The sequence below is a fragment of the Notothenia coriiceps genome, unplaced genomic scaffold (genome assembly GCF_000735185.1).
Source record: "Notothenia coriiceps isolate Sejong01 unplaced genomic scaffold, NC01 NC01_scaffold00021525, whole genome shotgun sequence".
Taxonomy (NCBI): domain Eukaryota; kingdom Metazoa; phylum Chordata; class Actinopteri; order Perciformes; family Nototheniidae; genus Notothenia; species Notothenia coriiceps.
Window position 1 is genome coordinate 245,776 of NW_011354226.1, and position 21,986 is coordinate 267,761.

The 21,986-nt window shown below is 43.5% G+C and overlaps 2 protein-coding genes across 3 annotated transcripts in view; both read left to right on the forward strand.

Moving 5' to 3' along the window:
* Positions 1 to 2,137: 2,137 nt before the first annotated feature.
* LOC104953323 (ras-related protein Rab-5A) lies at positions 2,138 to 8,796 on the forward strand. Of its 2 annotated transcripts, none has more exons than XM_010780248.1 (6): positions 2,138 to 2,289; positions 4,375 to 4,593; positions 4,994 to 5,145; positions 5,391 to 5,513; positions 6,176 to 6,269; positions 6,403 to 8,796. In XM_010780248.1, the coding sequence occupies exons 2-6, from the start codon at positions 4,428 to 4,430 to the stop codon at positions 6,513 to 6,515; spliced, it is 648 nt and encodes a 215-aa protein (XP_010778550.1). In that variant the 5' UTR covers positions 2,138 to 2,289; positions 4,375 to 4,427; the 3' UTR covers positions 6,516 to 8,796. The 2 variants fall into 2 exon arrangements, with proteins under 2 accessions (XP_010778550.1, XP_010778551.1); XM_010780249.1 differs by having other exon boundaries at positions 2,139 to 2,255.
* A 395-nt stretch (positions 8,797 to 9,191) lies between these two features.
* kat2b (K(lysine) acetyltransferase 2B) overlaps positions 9,192 to 21,986 on the forward strand; it is a 19,749-nt gene continuing 6,954 nt past the window's right edge. The window contains exons 1-4 of the mRNA XM_010780253.1: positions 9,192 to 9,495; positions 10,377 to 10,503; positions 10,608 to 10,753; positions 10,852 to 10,938. Of these exons, the coding sequence (XP_010778555.1) occupies positions 9,301 to 9,495; positions 10,377 to 10,503; positions 10,608 to 10,753; positions 10,852 to 10,938 (555 nt within the window). The 5' untranslated portion in view covers positions 9,192 to 9,300. The remainder of the gene's footprint in view (positions 9,496 to 10,376; positions 10,504 to 10,607; positions 10,754 to 10,851; positions 10,939 to 21,986) is intronic.

Genomic DNA, 21,986 nt, shown 5'->3' on the forward strand with positions numbered 1-21,986 from the left:
TAACACTGTCTTTGCATGGGCTGATTCTGTGAGAACAGCACCATCTACAGGCCTGGCATATGTACTACAGCGTCTGCAGCGCTTTCGAACAGCAATGTCCGTGGCTGTCTCCTCCTGATTGGTGGAGTTGGCCCAATAGCCGTAGCGCCACTTCTGTAACGTCACAGAAGTGTTCAAATCTGGATCAGTCTGTATCAGATCCGTTGCAGCCCCTTTTTAAGAGATTTGGGTATGGAGGAAAATAGAGAGGGTTGTGTTTTCTGACACTTGGTGAGTTCCCTGGAACACCGGGGACACATGTTCATGTTTAAAAGACGTACAAAAGTGCATTTTGCATGATAGGTCACCTTTAAAATATTTTCCTTGCCGTGACACAGCTTTACATTCTTTGTTTCTAACAGGAAACTGAAGTCGTTATCTATGCTCTTGGCAAGACAACCAGGCTCTGTTGAAAGAAACTAATACAATTCACCTCGCAGAACATGAGGGTTGCAGGACTGATCAGTTAGTTTGTTTGTGTAATTATATTATTTTGATAAGGCTTTCTTTCAGGTGACTAAAACGTGTTTTCAGCTGCCCTAATCAACCGCAGCACTTCTTTACTTCAGTATCGTACGTGCAGACCATTATCGATACATTGACTAAAGATTAATACCTCATACCACACTGCAAAATATCCAAACCAACCCATTAAAATATTCTTTAAAGGTCCCATGTCATGCTTTACCGGTTATTACCCGTCCCCTTGTGTGTTATGAAGGTTTTATGCATGTAAACGGTCTGCAAAGTGACAAACCCTCAAAGTACACCCTGTAGCGAGTACAACTCTAACACAGAAAAGACCTGTCTATGCTGCTCCAGAACGCCTCGTTGGAGATTTATCTTTTTCTTTTGTTTTCTTCCTGGGTACAGTGACGTGCTCATACCCAAATGGACCCATTGGTCCAAATGGACCAATCCGTGGAGCCGTTACGTCCGAGGAGCCCTAACGTTAAGTCACACACACACACACACACACACACACTCAATCTTTTCTCAGCTGCAGCTCCGCCGATTTCTCCTCCCTGAGACAGCGGGACGCGGCGAGGTGAGTCTGTGTGTGAGCGCACACACAAACTCCCAGCCAGGCTGCGGGTGTGTGTGTGCTCGGGCTGGTTTCGGGCTGGGTTTCGCTGTGTCTCGCTGTCTCGCCGACGGCCACTGGCATGAGAAACCAATGTGAGTTTGGAAAATTGAACAATATAAATCTATTTTAGTATACCTCAACAATGGAATTATGATCAGTAGAAATGGCCATGACATGGGACCTTTAAATCTACTGTATGCTTATTACATTTGTAAATCTGCTCCTTTCAATCTTATCTTAAATTCATCTTTAGGCTAATCAAATGTGTCTGAAAACCAGTTTTGGTAACTGGGAACGTTTCTTAGAGGGTCTTTGTAGGTTTCATTAAAATAAACATCTGGCAACTTTCCCAAAATGTTTATTGCAAGAAATATAGCCAAACCTTTATGCATGCAACCTGTTTGCTAGGATGTTTCTGTTTTTCTCAAACTATTTATTTTAATAGTTTTGCCTGTTCTTGTGAAATACTGGATACCTCTACCTCTCAAGGCCTTTGATGAGTGATTGCATCTGAAATATAAAAGTAATTCTCTTTTTGAACTGTTTGCAGCTCTGTGTGATAGGGTTAAAAAAAATTGAAAACAGGCCAAAAGGTAGCTTCCTATAAGTTCAGTTGCATGGTTACTTTATTATTTAAAAAAAATAGCAACCCTTAGTGTTATCTAAATTAATTACCACTCAAGTGAATATTCCAATAGTGTCTGTTACTAGAAGTTGCAGCGCTATTCAAAGATCAAAATACTTTATTGTCATATCCACAGTAGCTACTGCTACAGTGTAGTTATGGCAATGAAAATCCATCGTCCCAGGCGCCTTCAACAATGCAACATAAATATATAAAAAAATACAAAATATTACTAAAAGAAACAGAATAGAAATAAAATATTGCATAATAACTATTTATGTTATGTTGTGTTATGTTATTATGTTATGTTAAGCTGAAAACTCCTTCCTGGAGGGCAGCGTGCTCGTGCTGTGTGACGTGGCACGGGGGGCGGAAGAGCTTGTTTGTGTTTTGGTTCTGAGGGGAGTTGCGAGAAGAAAGAAAGGAGGAGACGTGACGGGATTGTTGAAACTGTTTTCTTGGTTCACAGTGTCCCGGGTTCCGTGTGTAAATACTGCATCAGTGGTATTTAAATTTAAAAACATCGTCTGGCTCTCAGGTAGAGTACTTGACATGAATCGGCAAGTTGTGGTTTCCAGCTGGCTGACTGGCTAACGCTCACGGGGGACTCAAGTTAGCTTGTGCTATTGCCTGTAGCTAGTATCGGTGATGTTTGATAGCTAAGGGAATGCAGAAATACAGGCCTTTTTATACGTCTTACTGGGTCCAGCTTTTCCTATTTGTTGTTGATATGTTGTCATTAGTAAGTGGCCAGTAATGTCTGGTATAGCAAGCTGAATGACAGGCTTACAGTTGACTTTGTGACAGCTAACAGCTAAATGGGTGTTATCAGGTCAGTGGGTGGAATGCTAACAATGCTAACAAGCTAATGTCAATGTTTGTTAATTGGGGGTTGGCTACTCCCCATTAAATAACTTAGTCAGCCAACAAAACATTTCAGTTTCTTGTCGTTCATGACAATACAACGACTGGCCTGTTATGCAATCGTATTTTTGTATTTATTTGAAAGTTGACCCTGTCGTTTTAGGTGCTTTTCTGAAAGTGGCTGGGAGGCTAAAGTTGCTAGTCAGTTAAAGAGCTGTGTTAGGCTAAAAACAAGTACGCTAACTAGCTAGTGAACGAAAACGGATACATGACTACAGCTATTATAAGCAAGTGTGTTTGCATTCAACTAACGACGGTCACAAATGTCGAACATTGCAGTGCGCAGCATTTGTTGACAGTCCCTGTCTTGAGTACACGCAGTTAGTTTTTCACCCAGGTGTGTCTTAGCATAATTGCTTTCTTCTTGCTTCATCACTTGTCAAATGTGTTTGGAAAACAAATAATAAATGCTTGATTTCATATCCTCTGAAGCGAAACTTAATAGTAACGTTCATGGGCTTTCTGTCCTAGATCATGTTATTTTCAATGTATTGAGTTTTTTTTTGGTATGTTGACAAATTAATTTGACATGTGTGTGAACCATCTGTCACAATGTTGATATTAATTTAGCGTTGCCTCTGATTTTGCACCAAAACTTAAGGTTTAGCATAAACAGGCTTAAACTATGGCTTCAGACCTCACCATAGAGGCCGTGAACACCTCTCCAATATCATCAACAATGTCTAAGATGTGCTTTACAGAGGGGCTTTTTGGTAGATCCATTGTATGTTATTGCTTATTTATCTTTTACCTGGTTAAGGGAGTTAATGTGACGTGGACGGTTAAGTCATAATAGTGTTTTTTGCGGTCAGGGATAAGATTCCACAGACAAATTCTCCCTGAAAACCAGATATAGACTGGGATTATGTTCTGACAACACCCATCTCTTGTTAAATGAGTCAGCAAGTTTAATCCTAAATAAGTTACTAAACTATTCATGAATGCTTGGCATGTATCCATACAGAGGTTCTTGCAGTCAAGACACTCAAGAAATGCGTGTGGGTGAAATCTTGTGAAAACTCGTGAAACTCCTCCGGTTCTTAACAAGGCTTCCTTTGCTTAATGTTCTCTTCGCCTTTTTTATAATTGCATTCATAAAGGCAAGGCATGCTTATGGGGTTGTCTGTCAGGTAGAACCAGACAGAACTATCCTAACTTTCTCAAATTAGGGATGATGCTGGCTGGTGTTTCTTATGATACTCTACTAAATTAATATGTTAGAAAAATATGAATTACGGACTAAACCAATAATTATCCAACTGATGTATAGTTATATGTTCCCAAATAAAGGCCTCCCTAATAATTAATTCCAATAGTTTAACCAGTCTATCTATTGATTTAACTCTAGTTTGTATGATTGTTGTCATTTACTTGTTTGGTTTGTTGCCCTTGATGTTCTTTTCTCACTGTTGTTTCCTGCTTTTGGACAGTCTTGTTATTTTAAGTTCCATCGCCTGCAACAGCAGAGGACTCAATGTTTTCGAGTGTTATGGTTGTCTGTCCATTTTTCCCTCCCATTGAATTGATATCCCAACGCAATATCTCAGATGGGAATTAGAAATACGTGACCTGATCTTTCTAACATCTCACATAGAAGTGTTTAGCAGTACAATAAATGTTAGCAGTTTTGTTTATTTTGAGCCAAGTTCCACACATGTTCCTTACTCCTTGATATCTCTTTTCTTGCATGTTGAAGTAGAAGTCCTCCTTGTGAGGTTTGGCACACAGGACAGCGGGGGATCTGACTTGGTCATGGCCAATCGGGGAGGAGCTACGAGACCCAACGGACCCAATGCAGGGAACAAGATCTGTCAGTTTAAGCTGGTGCTGTTGGGGGAGTCAGCCGTGGGGAAGTCCAGCTTAGTGCTCCGATTCGTTAAAGGGCAATTCCATGAATTCCAGGAGAGCACGATAGGAGGTCAGCTTCATATCAACACACTATGTCTCAATAGCTGCTAGTTGGTTGTAACTCAATTATGTGAGATTGATGACAGTCTTTCATCTAGCTCATTTGGTGCTTTGCTATTGTAATGACAGCGCCTTAAAAAGAAACATTTTAAAAGTAAAAAAAAAACATAATTGTAGAAGTTAACTGTTTGTAAATTAGCGCTTGAATTAAGCCACAAGTGTCATTTATAGAAATACTTTGCGGCAAAAGTCGAAAAAATTAAATATTTTGGTCTTGCAAAATGTACAATTCTTGTTTTCATATATTTATGACTTATATTGTTTCCATGGCGTTATAAAGTAGTGTTGTTCTGGTGTCAATATTGATTATCTAATGCTTATTCACCCCTTTGCTTATCCTTTTCTTTCAGCTGCCTTTCTCACCCAGACAGTGTGTCTAGATGACACAACGGTGAAGTTTGAAATCTGGGACACTGCCGGTCAGGAGCGTTACCACAGTTTGGCCCCCATGTATTACAGAGGAGCACAAGCCGCCATCGTGGTCTACGACATCACGAACGAGGCAAGTTGATTCCCCCTTGGATAAATTCTTTTCACAGTTTTCCAACATTGTACTCTCACTTAACGTTGGAGAGATGAGCATAATGCTGCCCTCAAGATTAAATGTCAGATTTCTTCTGGAGTATACATCAAGTTGAAGTGCGGTTGATTGCCAATGTTAAAAATTCGATTTTTAATGGAAATATCTATTGAACTTACTGATCACATGAATGAAATGACAGATAACACAATATGTTCTATTTGTAGGAGTCCTTTGCCCGGGCTAAGAACTGGGTGAAGGAGCTGCAAAGACAAGCCAGCCCTAACATAGTCATCGCTCTGTCAGGCAACAAGGCCGACCTGGCAACCAAGAGAGCTGTCGACTTCCAGGTCAGAGCAAACAAACAAACAAACAAACAAAGAAACTGCGTCGTACAGTCGGTATTAGCTTTGAGTTTGTTGGAAATACTGAGGGGTGTACCATGAAGTGAAATTAGGGTTATAGTCGTACTTATGTTCAGATTTTCAGACTGAAAGCACCTTTGTCTAATCAACCCCATTTTAAAATAGCGTTATTCTATTGTCAGTAGTCAATATATGGGCCAATACATTATATTTAAATGTTTTATATATAATAGCACAAGTACGGTTCATGCAATCTGTCTATGTTGTGCTATAGAAAAGGCAAATAATGCCCCTTTATTGGGACCGTGCACAGAGCCTGATGATCAAAGCCTGTGTTAACAGAGCAGATAATCACTGTTGTTGTTCCCAATGTCTCTGTATGGAGTCTCAAGCTCTCTCCAGCCAGATAAGGCCACTATACGTTTGTGATAGTTTGTGATACACCCCCCTAATCTCTTACTTCTCATAGATATCTATATTTTGTCTCAATTTTCTTTTATGTTATTGTAAGTCGCTTTGGATAAAAGCGTCAGCTAAATGAAATGTAATGAATCCAAGACCCACACAAGTGATTTATTCCGTCTAATTGTTTTAATTGTTTTTAAAAACTTGCATGTGTACTCATGGTCTTTACACTATGTTGACAGGATGCCCAATCCTACGCAGATGACAACAGCTTACTTTTCATGGAGACGTCGGCCAAGACATCTATGAATGTGAACGAGATATTTATGGCTATTGGTGGGTAATTCTTGAAACGTATAGATTTTGATAAATAGATTATTTTGAGTTATAGAACGTATACCACTGCACCCTGCAGATAAAAAGTTGCAGTTTATTTTGTTATTAAGTATAGTTTTGCTTTTCCCTTAAGCCAAGAGATTGCCGAAGAGTGAGCCCCAGGCTGCGGGGGCTAACAGTGGGCGGAGCCGGGTGGTGGACCTGACACCTGCGCCGCCGGCCAAGGCTCCGTGCTGCAGTACCTAACGTGAAGGCCCCCGCCCTCCAACCACCTGTAGAGCAGTAACTAATGCGGCCGATGTCCTGAATGCCACCGCAGTTACTAATGCAATGTGGTGTACTCTTATCCCTCTTCCTGCAAAACAAGAAAATATACCCTGTGCCCCCCCTTTCTTTTTGCAGTAACGAACTCAATGCCATTACACTGATCTCTTCACACGGCCACGCCTCTTTTCCTCCATCACGGTTCCGCTGCTACCCGATTATGCCTCATAACCAATCTTTTTCTTCTTTTCCGCCATCCAGCTTGTTACATCTATCAATTATTATTGATAGATTAACGATAGCAGATATTAGAGATGTTAGTGCACCCTGCCTTCCATATCCTTTCTTCTCATTAAGAGGAAGTGGTTACTTCCCTATTATGGGATAGCTTAAGACTTTACTACTGCATTTCTTATTCTGGTCTTCTGTTTTTGTTCTTTTTGATAATCTTGTTACTTATTATTGTCAAAAGGATGGATGCACAAAACTACCTATATGGCCTAAAATAGAAAAATTAAAATAGAAAAATTAAAACAATTAGTCTGCAGCAGCACAGAAACAAAGGTCTATCATAGAAGAGGAGGGTACTATTGTGATCTGAGAAAGAGGAAAGGCCTGTGTTTTCCAGGCCCTTTCCCCTACTTAACCTAAAGTAGCACTAGTGTATATTTCTCTAAAGCTCCATTCTGGGGCCATGCCTGCTTCTAGCTGTCCATAGTGGCATTGTGCAATGTTTCACAGTATTTACTCTGTGACTTGAGTGTCTGCAAGGACCAATGCAGCACAATAAAAAAAGAAAACCCTGCTCCACACAGCTTTCTCCACAACAAGGCGCCGGGGCCTCTGAGGTCACAATCTCCTGATGCAGTGTCCGTTGATACATCTTGTGCAGACCATCTCTTTGTGGTTATCCTCGGGTCTCTTGGTTTCTGCTTTGGATGGTTTTGTTTATGCAGATTACCTATTCTACTGTGTTAATGTTGTCGGACCCCTGCTAGGTTTGCACCTGTTAAAAGCAAAAGGTGATGGTAGAGGGTTGGGAGTTGCAATATGTAAGGCTGCTTCATAATCACCATTTTGAATCATAAATATTAGTCATCTTCTCCTGTTTAGGAAATTCTTTAGAAACATTTGTGCGTCACAGTGTGTACAAACTAGGCCTGGGCTGGCTGGCAGATGACAGATTTCATCCATTGACTCACTCACACGTGCCCGTTTGTGTGTGTTTGTGTGAGGTTTGAACACATTTGCACATGAACACACACATTACGTTGACTTCCTCCCTCTGAACTGTGTCAGACATAAACATAACTGTACATAAACACACACAGTCTGTTACACCTGTCCGTCACCTGTGTTGAGCACACTTTTTCCCCCCTGTCCCACCCCCACACTTGACATTGTTACATACAGCGACACATGCACACACGCACATATACATACATGTGGTCAATAACTCTTTTTCCAGGTCTTACTCATGCCTTGCACTAATGATGCTCATTACTATATCTTGTCATAATTACAGCCAGTGTGATATAAATATATATATAAAAATATAAATATATAAATAATATACTGTAAATAGGGTGTTGCAGTGTAGTCTACTTTTTTTCGATTTACCAGTGACAGGACTAATGCTTGCTAGGGAGAAAATCTATCTAAAAAACTGTACAGTTAGCAGAAAATAACAGCTACAATCTGGGTTTGGAGTTTGGTTGCTGTAACTTTTTTCACACAAATGGTTAAATTATAATCAGTGGTGGTCTTTATAAATGTATGTAGTGTTATTAACAAAAAAGGAAATTGCATTTATTTAGATGTCTGTCTTGTACCCTTTTTCTCAAAAGAAAAAAAATAATATCCAAATATTTTGGTTTATATTTTTAACATTATCTCTCACAAATTCACTAATCTCGTTTTTAGTGGTATCAGGCTACTTGTCCACATTTCTCCCTGTAAGTAGATCTGAACTTCCAGAAACGCTGATTGTAAAAGCTCCAGAGAAGGCAGAACTAATACAAAACAGTTTGATTAACCAACTGTCTGCCTTTTTAACATCTCAGTAGTCTTGTGAAGATATTGTAGGAAACGTGTAACAACTATCAGCTGGCACGATGGTCATTCATAAATAAATGAATTAAAACATAATAAGGATGTAAATTGTATGTTTTTTTTTCATTAACACTTAATTGCACCTGAGAACCTTTAAATGCAAGCATTTTACAGTACTGTTATGTAATGACCAAATAAATACTGAAATCAATTTGATCATTTATTATTGTCATCAGACTTTGTGTGTGTCGAACTCCCCCCCCCCCCCCAAAAAAAACACGTCGATGTTAGTTATTTTATAGGTTATGACATACAGTTTAACTCTCATCATCCCTACCCATATAGGTCGTTTTAATGTTCTATTAATATAGGGTTTTTCTATTAATTTGACTAATTCCTGTATGCAAGCCTTGAATAAACACGGTTCACTAGTCACTGTGTGCTCAGATAAGGCTCAGCATGGTAAGCCACATTTTTCCTATTAAGTTTGACCTTGAACATTTGCTACAAACGGGTGCATTTTGTGACCTATCCTCTGAATTGTAGTGAATTTGGCCTATCCCACTTGAGTCCCCTAGCGGAGGAAAATGGGCCTACAGTGAGAAATTAAAAAATAAGGATGAGCGCCATGTCTGATCCTCCGCTTGTGGAATAGAGAGGACGGCAGAGCGAATATAACCCGGGCCGGGGGTCCCGTCGGGGGTCCGTGTGAATCATGGCCGACAGCGCTGGGATTCAGCAAGGTTCGCCGGCCATCGGGGCGGCGGGCCTGGTCCCGGCCGCTCCGGGAGCCGGGGGGACGGAGGGCGCCGCTGGAGGATCCGCACGTATCGCCGTAAAGAAGGCGCAACTCCGCTCTTCACCTCGGCCGAAGAAACTGGAAAAACTCGGAGTTTATTCGTCCTGCAAAGTAAGCGATACCTGCAGATGCCTGACTCTTAAAACACTGGTTTCATGGATTTATTCTTAATTAATCCTATTTCCTGGGTTTGGTTGCAATAGTTTACAAAATGCAAGCGCAGCAAAGGAAGCCATTGCCGCACTTCATTTTTTTCATTTTGCATGCACAGACCGATTATTGAAAGAGGGATATTAATAATATAGTTAATGAAAGCGTTATTTCTGCAGAACTCTTAAGCAGAGGCCTCTCAGGTGCAAGCTTTCCGCTGGATGTGTAATGTTACTATATTTCTGTCTAGGTGGGGGGTCGGTGAACGTAAACATTGGCTTGGCGCTGTTACTTGGGAGTAGCTGGCTGTGTGCAGAATGGCTGCATGATCCCACTGTTTGTGTTCGTGCACGGTCCGTGGCGTTACACGGGAAACGATACTGTGTCTCCGTGCCGTCTGTCAACGCACGGCGTTAAATAGACAGTATTTTATTGGTTTTATGCAGTAAATCATCCGCAGAGTGGGACGGGGTCTTTGTTTTGACAGGGTGACAGCTGCTGAAGGGGCGGAGTTTGTTTTTGTTTCAATGCGCATGCTCAGTGAGGCAGCTCCAGCTGACGCTGACAGGCCAAAGATGCTCTTAAATATATGTTAATGAAGCTTTGGCCCATTTATAAAAATATATATTTATAAGAAATTATAATTATAATTCGGCACTGACTAAAAAGCGGTTAAAGTGTGCGAGTGACTGAAATCAGCTACTCTACCTAAAGTGTTTTCTTAAAAGATCACTTCAACTTGCATCAACAGCAAGTATGAATGATGTGTTTCACAGATAAAAAGGTGGTTAATTAAATAAAGTAGGTTGGTCCTGATCTGTTCTCCTGATTGTTTTTCCTAGGCAGAGGGAGCCTGTAAGTGTAACGGCTGGAAGAGTCAGAACCCCCCTCCTACGCCCCCGCGAACTGACCAGCCGTCCAGCACAGTCAGCCTGCAGGAGCCTTGCCGGAGTTGTTCTCACACCTTGGGTATGTCAGCCAGTCTAGTAATTAAACATACAGCTGATATTGATACTATATTATAATCAGCTGTTTTGCCTATACCATTTTAAGGTTTATTATTTATTTCCTAGGTGACCATGTGACCCATCTAGAAAATGTTTCCGAGGAGGAAATGAACCGACTTCTAGGTATAGTCCTGGATGTGGAATACCTCTACACATGTGTTCACAAAGAGGAGGATGCTGACACTAAACAGGTCTACTTTTCCCTTTTCAAAGTAAGTGTCCGCTTTTACAATCCAAACATACAAAAACGTGGTTTTACAACCAGCAATGTGTACATGTTAACATCCCCCCTTTACTGCTTATGTTTCAGCTGTTGAGGAAATCAATCCTACAGATGGGAAAGCCAATGTTAGAAGCACAGGAGAGTCCTCCGTTTGAAAAACCTAGCATTGAACAGGTAATCAAGGGTTTATCCTGTAAATCAGTGGTCGCCAACCAGTCGATCGCGATCGACGAGTGTGGTGCGGGTAGATCGCGGACCTTTAAAAAAAAAAGTAACAAAAGAAAGAAAAATTAAATTAAAATAATAATGTTTGAAAAATACGATTTTAGATGTAAACCTATCATCCACCACCCCGTTAGCAGGTGCCACTTGATTGACGTATATTTGAGACACCTCAATAATATAATACATTAACCGTGCTTTACGTGAACCTCATCATGATACAAGAGACAACGGTAGGACTGTAATTTCCCGTGTTCACTGAACGCAACAGAGGCAAGTCACCGGACCAATCAGAGAGTTGCATGGAAATACACGTGTGCTTGTGTCATTCAAGCTTGGCTCTTTGTGTGTGCGTGTGTGTGTGTGTGTGTGTGTGTGTGTGTGTGTGTGTGTGTGTGTGTGTGTGTGTGTGTGTGTGTGTGTGTGTGTGTGTGTGTGTGTGTGTGTGTGTGGCAATAGCGCATTTAGTGTGAGAGAGAGAGAGGGCGAGAGGGAGAGGGAGAGAGAGGGACCGGTGCTAGCGGGGACCGTGATGTTAGCATCTGGTTAGCTAGCTGCACTAACGGCCATAAGGAGCTGTTTCCACAACAAGCTGGAGGAGAGTCTTCCCCTGTCAGACTGAGGGGCTCAGGTGAGCTAAAGGACTCTGAGTGTTTAGATTAGAACGGTTTTGTCATCAATAAGTTGGGGATTAAACCTTTCTCTTTTATGAACTAATTCTTGCGTTTGTGTTCATTCCAATATAAAGTCAACTAAATGTCGTCACAGTGGATTGGAAAAATTCGGGTTCTAGTGATGGAAGCCGGATCCACTTTTCCGCTCTAGATGGATAACGTCTTAACTCACTTTTTCTGCCGGTCTGTTTCGAGGTTATACTTCCGGGAAATATATTCGAATTAACGGTAGATTAATGACAATGTTACCACCGAGGTATTAGTCGAGTGCCGTATATCCAGTCCCATTTCACGATAACCCCCCCGCCTTGGAGTGAGAAGATCCCCCCAGCCCCCCTACCGAGGGGCCCTTCTAAAAAAAATTTATAACTTCAAACTTTCGTAGTTAGACCACCTGAACCTCTCGTACTTATCTAGATACCTAATGGAGAGAGTCGTGGGTTATACTTTGTCTTTAGGACATTTGTCTAAAAGAAAAGAAATACCTATAAAATGTTAGTGAGCGGAAAATTTAGACATAAGAACAAAATTGACTGTATGACATATTGCATCCGATAAAGTTGGACAAAAAGTAAATAAAGATAACCAGACATATTGATCTACTTTAGTATAGACTTCCACACGGCGCCTTTATTAGAAANTGATTAATAAAATGTAAACCAATCTTTTTCATATGGGTGTTTAGAGTTGTACCCCCTAGATCTAGTAGTAATTCTGCTTAAAGTGCACCAGATTGAAGCATTTTACTTTAAAGGTAACATGTCATGGCCATTTCCACTGATCATAATTCCATTGTTGAGGTATACTAAAATAGAAAAATACTGTACAATTTTCCAAACTCACATTGGTTTTCGCATTATCAGCCTGCAGCTAGGAGCAGAAATCAGCAGGGCTGCCTGCACTGAGAGTGTGTGTGTAGAATAGTCAATTTGGACCAATCAGCGGGGGCTTAACGTAACGGCTCCGCGGACGTAACGTAATGGCTCCACGGACTGGCCCATTCTTAGGAAGAATCAAATGGATGATGACGTTTCACCAACGAGGCGTTTTGGGGAGGTATTTTCCGTTTTAGAGTTTTACTTGCTACAGGGTGTACTTTGAGGGTTTTGACTCTGCACACCGTTTACATGCAGAAAAACCTTCATAACACAGAAGGGGACGGGTAATAACCAGAAAAGCATGACATCTGACCTTTAAAATGTTAAAAAAATCTTCCCGGGGGGGCATACCTCCGGACCCCCCTAGAGGATGTGACGTCCACCCCCCATTCTTTTGTGTATTCCTTGGATACTCTATTGATCTTTATCTTTTCTATTGTATGATTCTCTGGCTGGGGCGCCAACTCAAATCTCTCCTAGGGCTGCAAATTGTCTAGAGCCGGCCCTGCCTACAACAGTCGAAGACAGGCAACTGTTGAGGAGTTGGAAAGGTAGTTTCTGAAGATGTTACAAATAAGGTATACACAGCATACAATGCCATAATAACTTTGTATTATTAGTGTAAGACACTTATGTATGTATAACATCTAAAGATGTGTAGTTTTATTCATGTTTTCACATCTGTTTACACGATATTGCTATATGATTTCACATGTTTTACTTCTACACATTAATATCTGATTTGTAAAACATCACAGACAGAAAGGTATATCAGTCATTTAATGGTAAGCTATTGAAATTCTGATTCCATAGATGTGTCTCCCATCACCCAAAACCCCTGACTATTCTCTCAACTCAGTATTTACATTCTTATATTCAAAGAAAATCAGTAATATCTTTAAAAACTACCAGTCCCTGTCTATCAGCTGTGCACCGTTATGGTGTAAATATAGCCTATCTACCAATTGGATCAAATATACAAGTCAGCCAAATTAGTATTGATACAGGAGACGTATTGTGTGAAGAGAAATTTAAGATGTTGTTTAATTGCTGTTATATTTATGATCCACGTCACATATTCAGTTTCGGTGGCAGTTGTCTAGAAGTCTTCTAATCAGGGCTTTATAAATAAAGAACTACGGCGGATGTGTACTATTTAATGCAGCCGAACCGTGTATTACAATGCCGTTATGTGATGACTTTCAAAGAGAAAAGAAAGCACTCTCCGATTAAAGTATTCTTTTCTTTTCTTTTTTAAAATGTTTTTCGGATTTCATATCGCATTTAGACCTAATCCCAACGTGCATTGCGGCTAAAACATCCAAATCATTGAGCTTCACCCATAGCTGAGGATCTTGGATAATCAGTTCAGTGGGTGTGTATCGCAATGACGATCGAAATGTCCCATATATATAGACCTACGTCTGTTTCCGGTGACTTTATTTTGAAATTCAGTTCCTGACGGACGGCAAAAAAGTCAGAGATTATAGAATTAAACAAATAAAATGCTGTATAGACATGCTAAACATTTAATTAAAAACTTTAAATATCGCAAAACAACGTTTTTACTTTGCTGAAGTGGTACATGAAGCATGTGACTAGTGTTGAGCCCTGTTATTATAAAATGGTGTAAAGGTTTTCCAACTGGAGAACCTACTGCTTATCTCGATGAACAAATCCTTTAAACACACATAACCTTAACTGATGGAAATAAATATTAATTCACTCATTCATTCATTCATTCATTGTCTTTTTCAGATTTTAATACGTTTGCAAGATGTCTCTTCATCAAGCAGAGGTCGCATAGAGTTCTGCCATTTTCTGCTTGTGACTTACCCCTTACAGTATATCATTGTATCATTTGTACATGTTCATACCTATAGATATGTAGATAGATATCTTCCTTTTCTGATACATTGCATATAGGTTACGCTAACTAGGTCACTTCTTATTGGCTCCAGTGTGTCTGAGAGTGTGGGTGCCAAGCCACTCCTTGCACCCTTTGACAAACTTGAATGATGTAATTTGAACATTTATCCTCGTGTCTCTTCTACGAACTGTTTTCCTATGCTGAGCAGAATCACTTTCGTATTTTAACAAATGAAAGATTCCTGCCATTGACCCCAATAATTTGTTTCTAAGAGGCTGTACATTGCATCCATTCAAGTTCGAGTAAAACACACCTTGACACTGGTGACACTTACATTAATTGCAACAAATATAATAATACGTTTGAATGCCCTTGCCTGAGGTATAAAACACATTGAATTATTGAATGATAGTTGTCGCCTGACATTTGACACCATATAATATATATCAATACAAAACTCAATGTATGCCTGTACAAGTAGATTCAATAGAGGAGGGCTGTTTTCAAGACTTGGGGTTCACTGACGTTTGACCAAGTGTCCGTCAAAAATCAGCAGTCATGACATATGACCCTTGGCCAGATTAATACGTCCATAAAATAAATATTCCTCTCTTTTTCTTCCTCTATGTCACTTGAGTTCACAGAGATACGGCTTACCGCATGCTGTTTCCTCCCTGAGATGTAGCTAAGACAGATGGTACTGATTCCATTATAGTCTAAAAGGTCAGAAGAGGAGAGGAGACGGAAGGAGGGAAGGTCATGACAGCAGAGGAGGAGAAACATAGAGAAGAGTTGCTCAGGCTAGTTTGTTCTACCTTCCACTCGACTCCAACTGTCACCTTCCTTTAGTTAGGATTGTCTTTTCCTTTCTGTTATGTCACAGCCTCTTTTCTGCCTTTCTTCCTGCATCATTATCCCTCGCCGACTCTCCTTTCTCACAGCCTCTCCCTCTCTCTTTCCGACTCCTCTGCCACGGAAAGAGACGATCCAGAAATAAGGCCATAAATAAGAAATCAACGGCCTTTTCTGTCCCACCACATTACAGGCTTTTGATGTATGCTTTCTGCAGTAGTATTACTCACCGGCTTCAAATCAATGCTCTAATCTTTTCCCTGCCAGATTGATTTCAGTGGAAGTGACAACAGCGTGGAGAGGTGCAGAACAGATCTGTACACAGTAGGCCATTTTCACAACACTAGCAAAGTACTGTTATATGGGGATAGCTGCTTAGGTAGATGAATAAGATGCCAGATATCACAAAGGCACAGAGGTGTGGAAAGCTGGTCTTTAAATCTCTTAAACCCAACTGATCCATACTGTTTTTATATGCAAAACATTCAAAAATATATACTTTAAATGTATGTCTAAGCAGGAACGGTTCTACGGGGGTGCATAAGGGTGCATTGCACCCTCAGTTGAGTCGTTATGCACCCTCATTTGAAAAATGAAAAGTCAATTTAAACGGTAAGTAACGTTATTATGTCAGGTATGCGTGACCTTTGCCGCTGTGCGTTCGTCATTTGCAAAGTGCTTACACAGCAGTCAATGGTGGACATCAGAAAATGGTTAAAACAACCAGCCCTTATCGCCAGCAGTAACACTGCATCTACTGCAGGTAATAACAGTTCAGATCATGGGGACATTACGTTACCCGCGGCCACTGTTGTGGACACTAACGCCCGACTCGCCGGCTTTGCCCGCCTCGCCCACGTAGGCGGAGCAGCCGCAGCCGTCTTCATTGCCCCAAACACCGCCACCCCTCAGCGGCCCGCAAGTGCCAGAGGACCTCGGCAAATCAAAGCCTGCCCAGGTATATTAAAAAAAGTACCCAACTCGCCTGTACAGTGTGGTAAGGCGCTCATTTTGTAGCTCATGGTTTCAAAATAGAGATTGGCTGGAATATTCATGTAAAAAAGATGCCATCTTCTGCTATGCATGTAGACATTTCGGTTCAAGTAAGTCAGATGCCTTCACCACAACTGGCTACTACATGGCGCCATGCTCTTGTACGTGATAAGGGACTGGGAAGGCATGAATCAAGCAAAGAGCACATAGATCCATAGATCTCTTAATGTTGTTACGAGACCTGCGCACCGGAGTCCGTGCAGCGACCTCCGCCTGTGCGGCCCCCGACAGAGGAGGGACCGGAACAACAGGCCCACACTCCCTGACAGGAACATAGTCCAAAATTACAACCATCCCTTTTTATCTTCCTATAGAAGTGAAAAAAAGCGAGACATAAACACAAACGGAAACGGTTACTAGATACCATGTAGCGAGAGAGTTTCTTAGCTAGTTCAAACCAAATGCTGAATATTACAGCAAAGAGTAACATCTAACCTCCACTGAACCGCAGTTCAAGAGAGTTAATGCTTTATAGCAAGATTTAGTAAAATTTAGAATATCGAATTAGAGAACAAAGTAGAAATTTACAATATATGCTGGTCCAAGGGCATACCAAACCGATGAACTGTAACACCAATGAAGTCTCGAAACTCACGGCCACTGGCAAACAGAGTTATCACGACGAGTGTCGTCCCACCCACATAACCCAGAGAGGTATCATCGTTAGAATGCCCAGGTATATAAATTCCAGCACAAACCTCTGAACTTGGCAGATTGGAGATGCCGAGGGTCAGGTTCTGGGGCTGACAAACTTACTCGCGGTGAACTGCCTGTAGTACAAGGATTTGTTTATTAATAAATAATTATACCACCAGTGGAGGGTTATCTAGAAACTATACCGTAAATCGTTTGTATTTTACGTCGCCATCTCTACCCGTCGCTTGTATTAGCACGTTACGAAATCGAAAACAGTTCTATCCCACCGAACAGGACCAACCCCGTCTCCTGCTCCTTCAGGTAAATGTAGACTCTTAAACCAAGAATAGTCCTACCAACGGTTCTCATCAGTAAACAACATCAGTACCCAACACTCTTCTCTTATCCGCCGAAATCCCGTCATTTCTTATGCTGCAAAAACAAGTCAAAACACAAAACCAATAAACCCCACATAACCAAACTATTAAAGTTACACTTAGCCTGAAAGACGTTAGGAGATCAAAAAGTTCGACGAGACTATCGCTCAGTAAAAAACCTTACCTGTGTAGTACCATTTACCGAAATATACGTCCCCACGTGTCATTGCAACAACGGGACAGACCCAAGCAGTTATCCTCGTGAGACCCCTCTCCACAAAACAAGATCCCACCACGGTAGTAAGGAATTTTACTTTAATATTGAGCCCCTTGAAAACTCCAGGGAGGAAGGATACAACGGTCTAGTGTGTAATGTGACTTGTTTTCATCCACTTGTCGTCCTTTGTGTACGTGCTCCACTTCGGTGTCTCTGTTCGTAATCCGTCTGGTCAATTAGGCGATGTTCGACAGTTAGTGGGACTAAGAGAGAGACTGACAAGAGAGCGGAGTACCCCCAGACCAAGACGGGCGGAGAGCGGAGTGACAGAAGGACGGAGACAAGTCCCTGGTACCCATCGGACTTACTAACATCCGGCATATATTGAACGAAAGAAGACGACCAACTCACACACGCATAATCGACGAACGTGTTCAGATTGACAGGTGCGTTCAGTTGTCAGACGCAAACCCAGCTCGTATATATCAGAGACAAACAGTAGAATCCTCGTTACACCTACATTAACGAGTTTATTCATACACACTTGTGAATTTGGATGATATGCTTGAGCCGATATAACTAAAAAACCGAAGAAAACGCCAACCAAACAACCCACCCAATAAAGGCCCGAAAACCACCCAGAAACCAAAACCGGGTATATATAGTTAGTCTACACTCTACAATTGAATAAAGTAATTAACACAACCACAGTAGAAATAGAATAAAATCGTTCATCAAATCGGAAATACCTAAAACAAAATACCGCCATATAAACAAATACGAGACGATATACAAACACTTTCTCCCTCACCTATAAAAACCAAATCTGAAACGACAAGGAACATACTGACCATAATCGTACAACGTGTGACCCTAGAGTTTGGACAAATAGGAGGCTTACCGTGTAATATATCCGGAGTACCACATGCACCTTACTTGGGCAATTGGCAGCAAGTAGTACTTGAACGAGTGCACGCTGCAGAAGTGAGCTGCGACCTTGGTACGAGCACTCCTGGGCAGCAGTGAGTCTATTGCTCCTGGGGACTTTCGACAGCGATTGCTTACCTCGGACATGCACGTCGGCTGCGAGTTCGGTGAGACTCGCGCAATGGGATGCACTAGGCACTACAAAACAGCTCGACGTTGCCTCTTTACTTTAAGTAGACTGGGACCTTGCACGTACCATTTGCGTGAGAGCCACAGAGTGCAGGTGAGCTGTGTCGGCACCAGGCCGGAGGCGTGCGAAAAAACTGACGTATACCGGCACTCGCAGCATCCGAATGCAGAGACGTGGACCTGACAACACGATCGTCTTTATTGTTAGGCACGATGGACTCGCTGCCCGTAGGCACTGCCGCACAACCGGTGCAGGCAGACTGGCACTCCATCACTGCGTCCTTTTAGATGCACGTATATTAGGCCCGTAGTAGGGGATCGTGCTAAACGTAAAAAGAGTAAGTGACTCTACCGAACCGACGAGGAGTCAACTACAGTCATAGACGACCGGGAGAGGAATCGTACTATTGACACAATTACAGACATCCTCTTCCCAGAATGTAAGTGGAGTATAATACTGGTACCAAGCTAGTACCGACGCTATTTAGGGTGGTGGACCTACTGCCGCCTCGAAGGTCGCGACGGTGGTGTACAATCAAAGAGTCCAGGGAAGTCTTGACAGCCGTCCGTCCGCGGGAGGTGCACCTCTACGGAGCCCGCACGTGGGGGGGGGGGGGGGGGGGACTTAGGCCGTCGGATGCCTTGTGTAGCAAAGTCATTACGAGCAAAAGGGTCCTTTTGGAAAGAGCCTTTTGCAGTCCCAGGCACATCACGGCACTTTTCCCTCAGCCTACGCAGTCATAAGTATTACAAGGTTAACACAACTGTAATTATTGCCTGTCCAATTGTGTGACTGATCAACGAACTGCACGATCGTCCTTACCGTCGACTTCGTGTCCTATAAGGGTGAATCAGCACACCGTTGTGGGACATCCGAAAGTCGACGGTAAGAGACGATCGAGCAGTTCGTCTCTTCAGTAATCACAAATCTGAGAGAGACAATAATTACCGGAATTAATTCTAACTTTGAGCGTAAGACTTATGTCGGCGAGGCTGAGGGAAAAGTGCTCGGTGATGCTGACACTTGGGACTGCACAAAGGCACTTTCCAAAGGCCCTTTTAATTGCTCGTACCGACTGCCGGCTACACAACCGCATTACGACGGCCTTTAAGACACCACGTGGCGGCGCCTCCGTACCAAGCGTTGTGCACCTCCGCGTGAAGCGGACGAGGCTTGTCCAGGCCACTGTCCCTGGACTCTCTATGATGCGTACACCACCCCGTCGCGACCCTTCGAGGCGCAGTAGGTCCAACCACCCTTAAAATAGCCGCGGGGAGGCGCGGTGACCCGTTTAATACTCCCGCTAATTCCGTGGAAGAAGGGAATATCTGTAATCGAATAGACGATTCCTCTCCCGGCGGTCTATGAACTGTAAGTTCCGGAATCTCCCTCGTCGTTCAAGTAGAGTTACATATTACCTCTCTTTACGATCTAGACGATATCCCTCCAATCTAGGGGCCCTAAAATAAGTGCATCTAAAAGACGACAGATGAATGGAGGGGCCCAGGTCTGCCGCGCCGTACCGGTTGTTCGCGAGAACAGTGCCTCGGCGCAACGAAACCGAGTCCTTCGCCTAACAAAGAAAGGACCGAATGTGTTGTCAGTCACACGTCTCTGCAATCAGGGCGCTGGCGAGTACGCCGGCAGACGTCAGTTCTTTCGCACCGCCTGCTCCGGCCTGTGCCCGACACAGACTACGGCCGCACCTCTGTGCTCTCACGCAAATGGTACGTGACAACGCCCTTCTACCCACCTCTAAGTAAAGAGCACCGTCCGATATACCTTGGGGGGGCCCCTGTAGAAGACACACCCCGGCCGCCGAGAGAGCGTCCATCAACCGAGAACTCACAAGCCGACGTGCATGTCCGAGGAGAGGCAATCAGTGTCGAAGGCCTTTGGACAAGACACACTTGCCCGCGAGGTTGCCTCGTACCAAGGTCGCAGCTTCACTTCTGCAAGCGGGGCAACCCACCCGTGCCGGGCACTAACTGCTGCCGATTGCCGCCAGGGTAAGCGTGCATGTCGTACTCCGGATTACACAAACACGTAGCCTCCGTATCGCAAAGTCGACAGGTCCACGGGTAGCGTGGGGGACCGTAAGGTTTCTGGTTCGTCACTTATAGCCGGAGAAAACCTGAAAAACTCAAGGATGCCTACGGAAAAACCTCGAGTCTTAGCGGCGAGTCTGCAAGGTCGCGGACTACCTAAGGCCACGACGCCCTGGACGGCAAACACAAACAGATGCGAGGCTGCTGTAATTGAGCAGCAGTCGCGAAGTTACCGTCCTCGGTGGACAGAGTGGAGTGGGCGCTGCCGGGAAAAGTGTGCCGAGTTGCTTGTACCTAACCTAGTAGTTAGGACGTTTCACGGTCAAAGCCCAAAAGACTGGTAGTTAAAGGACCCTTTGGCGAGTGGTTCCCGCCACGCCGTTGAGGAGACGGTCGCTTCCACCTCCGACAACGGCCGAAAAAGAGCGGGCGAGTGTCTCGTGCCAGCGAGGCTACACATTAAGACCCCTACCACTGAAGATGGTGGCAAAAGTAGCCGGGCCACGGCGTGTGTGTCGCCAAAGGCGAGCAAAGCTTTAGCCGGCGTTCTGCAACGGGCCACGGAAGTTAACGTTTCACCCACACAGGCAAAACGCGTGGGGCAGCTGTAAAGAGGCTGTCCCCGAGAGTCAAGGTGCAGGCTCGAGACTTGCGACACCGGTCCCGCCAAAAACCCCAATTCGACGTGTCCTGATGGTGCGAATGGTCTGGGAGTCCGATTTGCCGGAGACGCTCGCGAGAGTAGCGAAGGTACTTCCGCAGGGAGTTCCGGCCAGGAATGCCTGCCATTACCCAGCTGTTCGACGGGAGACCACACTACGACCCGGACTCCTGACGTGGGATTTCCTCCTTAGACGTCACAAAGATGTCGCCTCTACCAGATGTCCAGTCGGGCGACTCTTCAAGGCGCCCCCTAAAGGAGGGTTTTACGTAGTCGAGGGACCAGACGTGCCGGGTCGCTCCAAAAAGACGCTCTGTGTCGCCTCCGAAAGCGAGGTTCAGCGGCTGATGAGTCGTGCCATGCGGCCCTTAGAGTTTCAAGGGTGCCGCCTCGATGTGAGCCGCGACCCGTGCAAAAGTATGCAGTGCTGCGTGTGTCTCCGGGGGACGTCGGGGGAATGTTTGCCTGGAAAGGCCCAAACACCTTTGTGCCACTTGTTTGTGGACCACTAGCTGTACCCGCCCCATCCCGACTCGGTCAGAGCCAACTGGCCCACTCTCCGACGAGGTGAACCTGCACCTGGCCGACCACCGGCGGCTCTGTGCCCGGCGCGGGGG

Excerpts from the sequence above, each read along its gene's own strand:
- LOC104953323 (XM_010780248.1), top strand. The coding sequence starts at position 4,428 with ATGGCCAATCGGGGAGGAGCTACGAGACCCAACGGACCCAATGCAGGG. Across the intron at positions 5,146-5,390 it reads TCTACGACATCACGAACGAG|GAGTCCTTTGCCCGGGCTAA; the intron begins GCAAGTTGATTC and ends TTCTATTTGTAG. Across the intron at positions 6,270-6,402 it reads CGAGATATTTATGGCTATTG|CCAAGAGATTGCCGAAGAGT; the intron begins GTGGGTAATTCT and ends TTTTCCCTTAAG.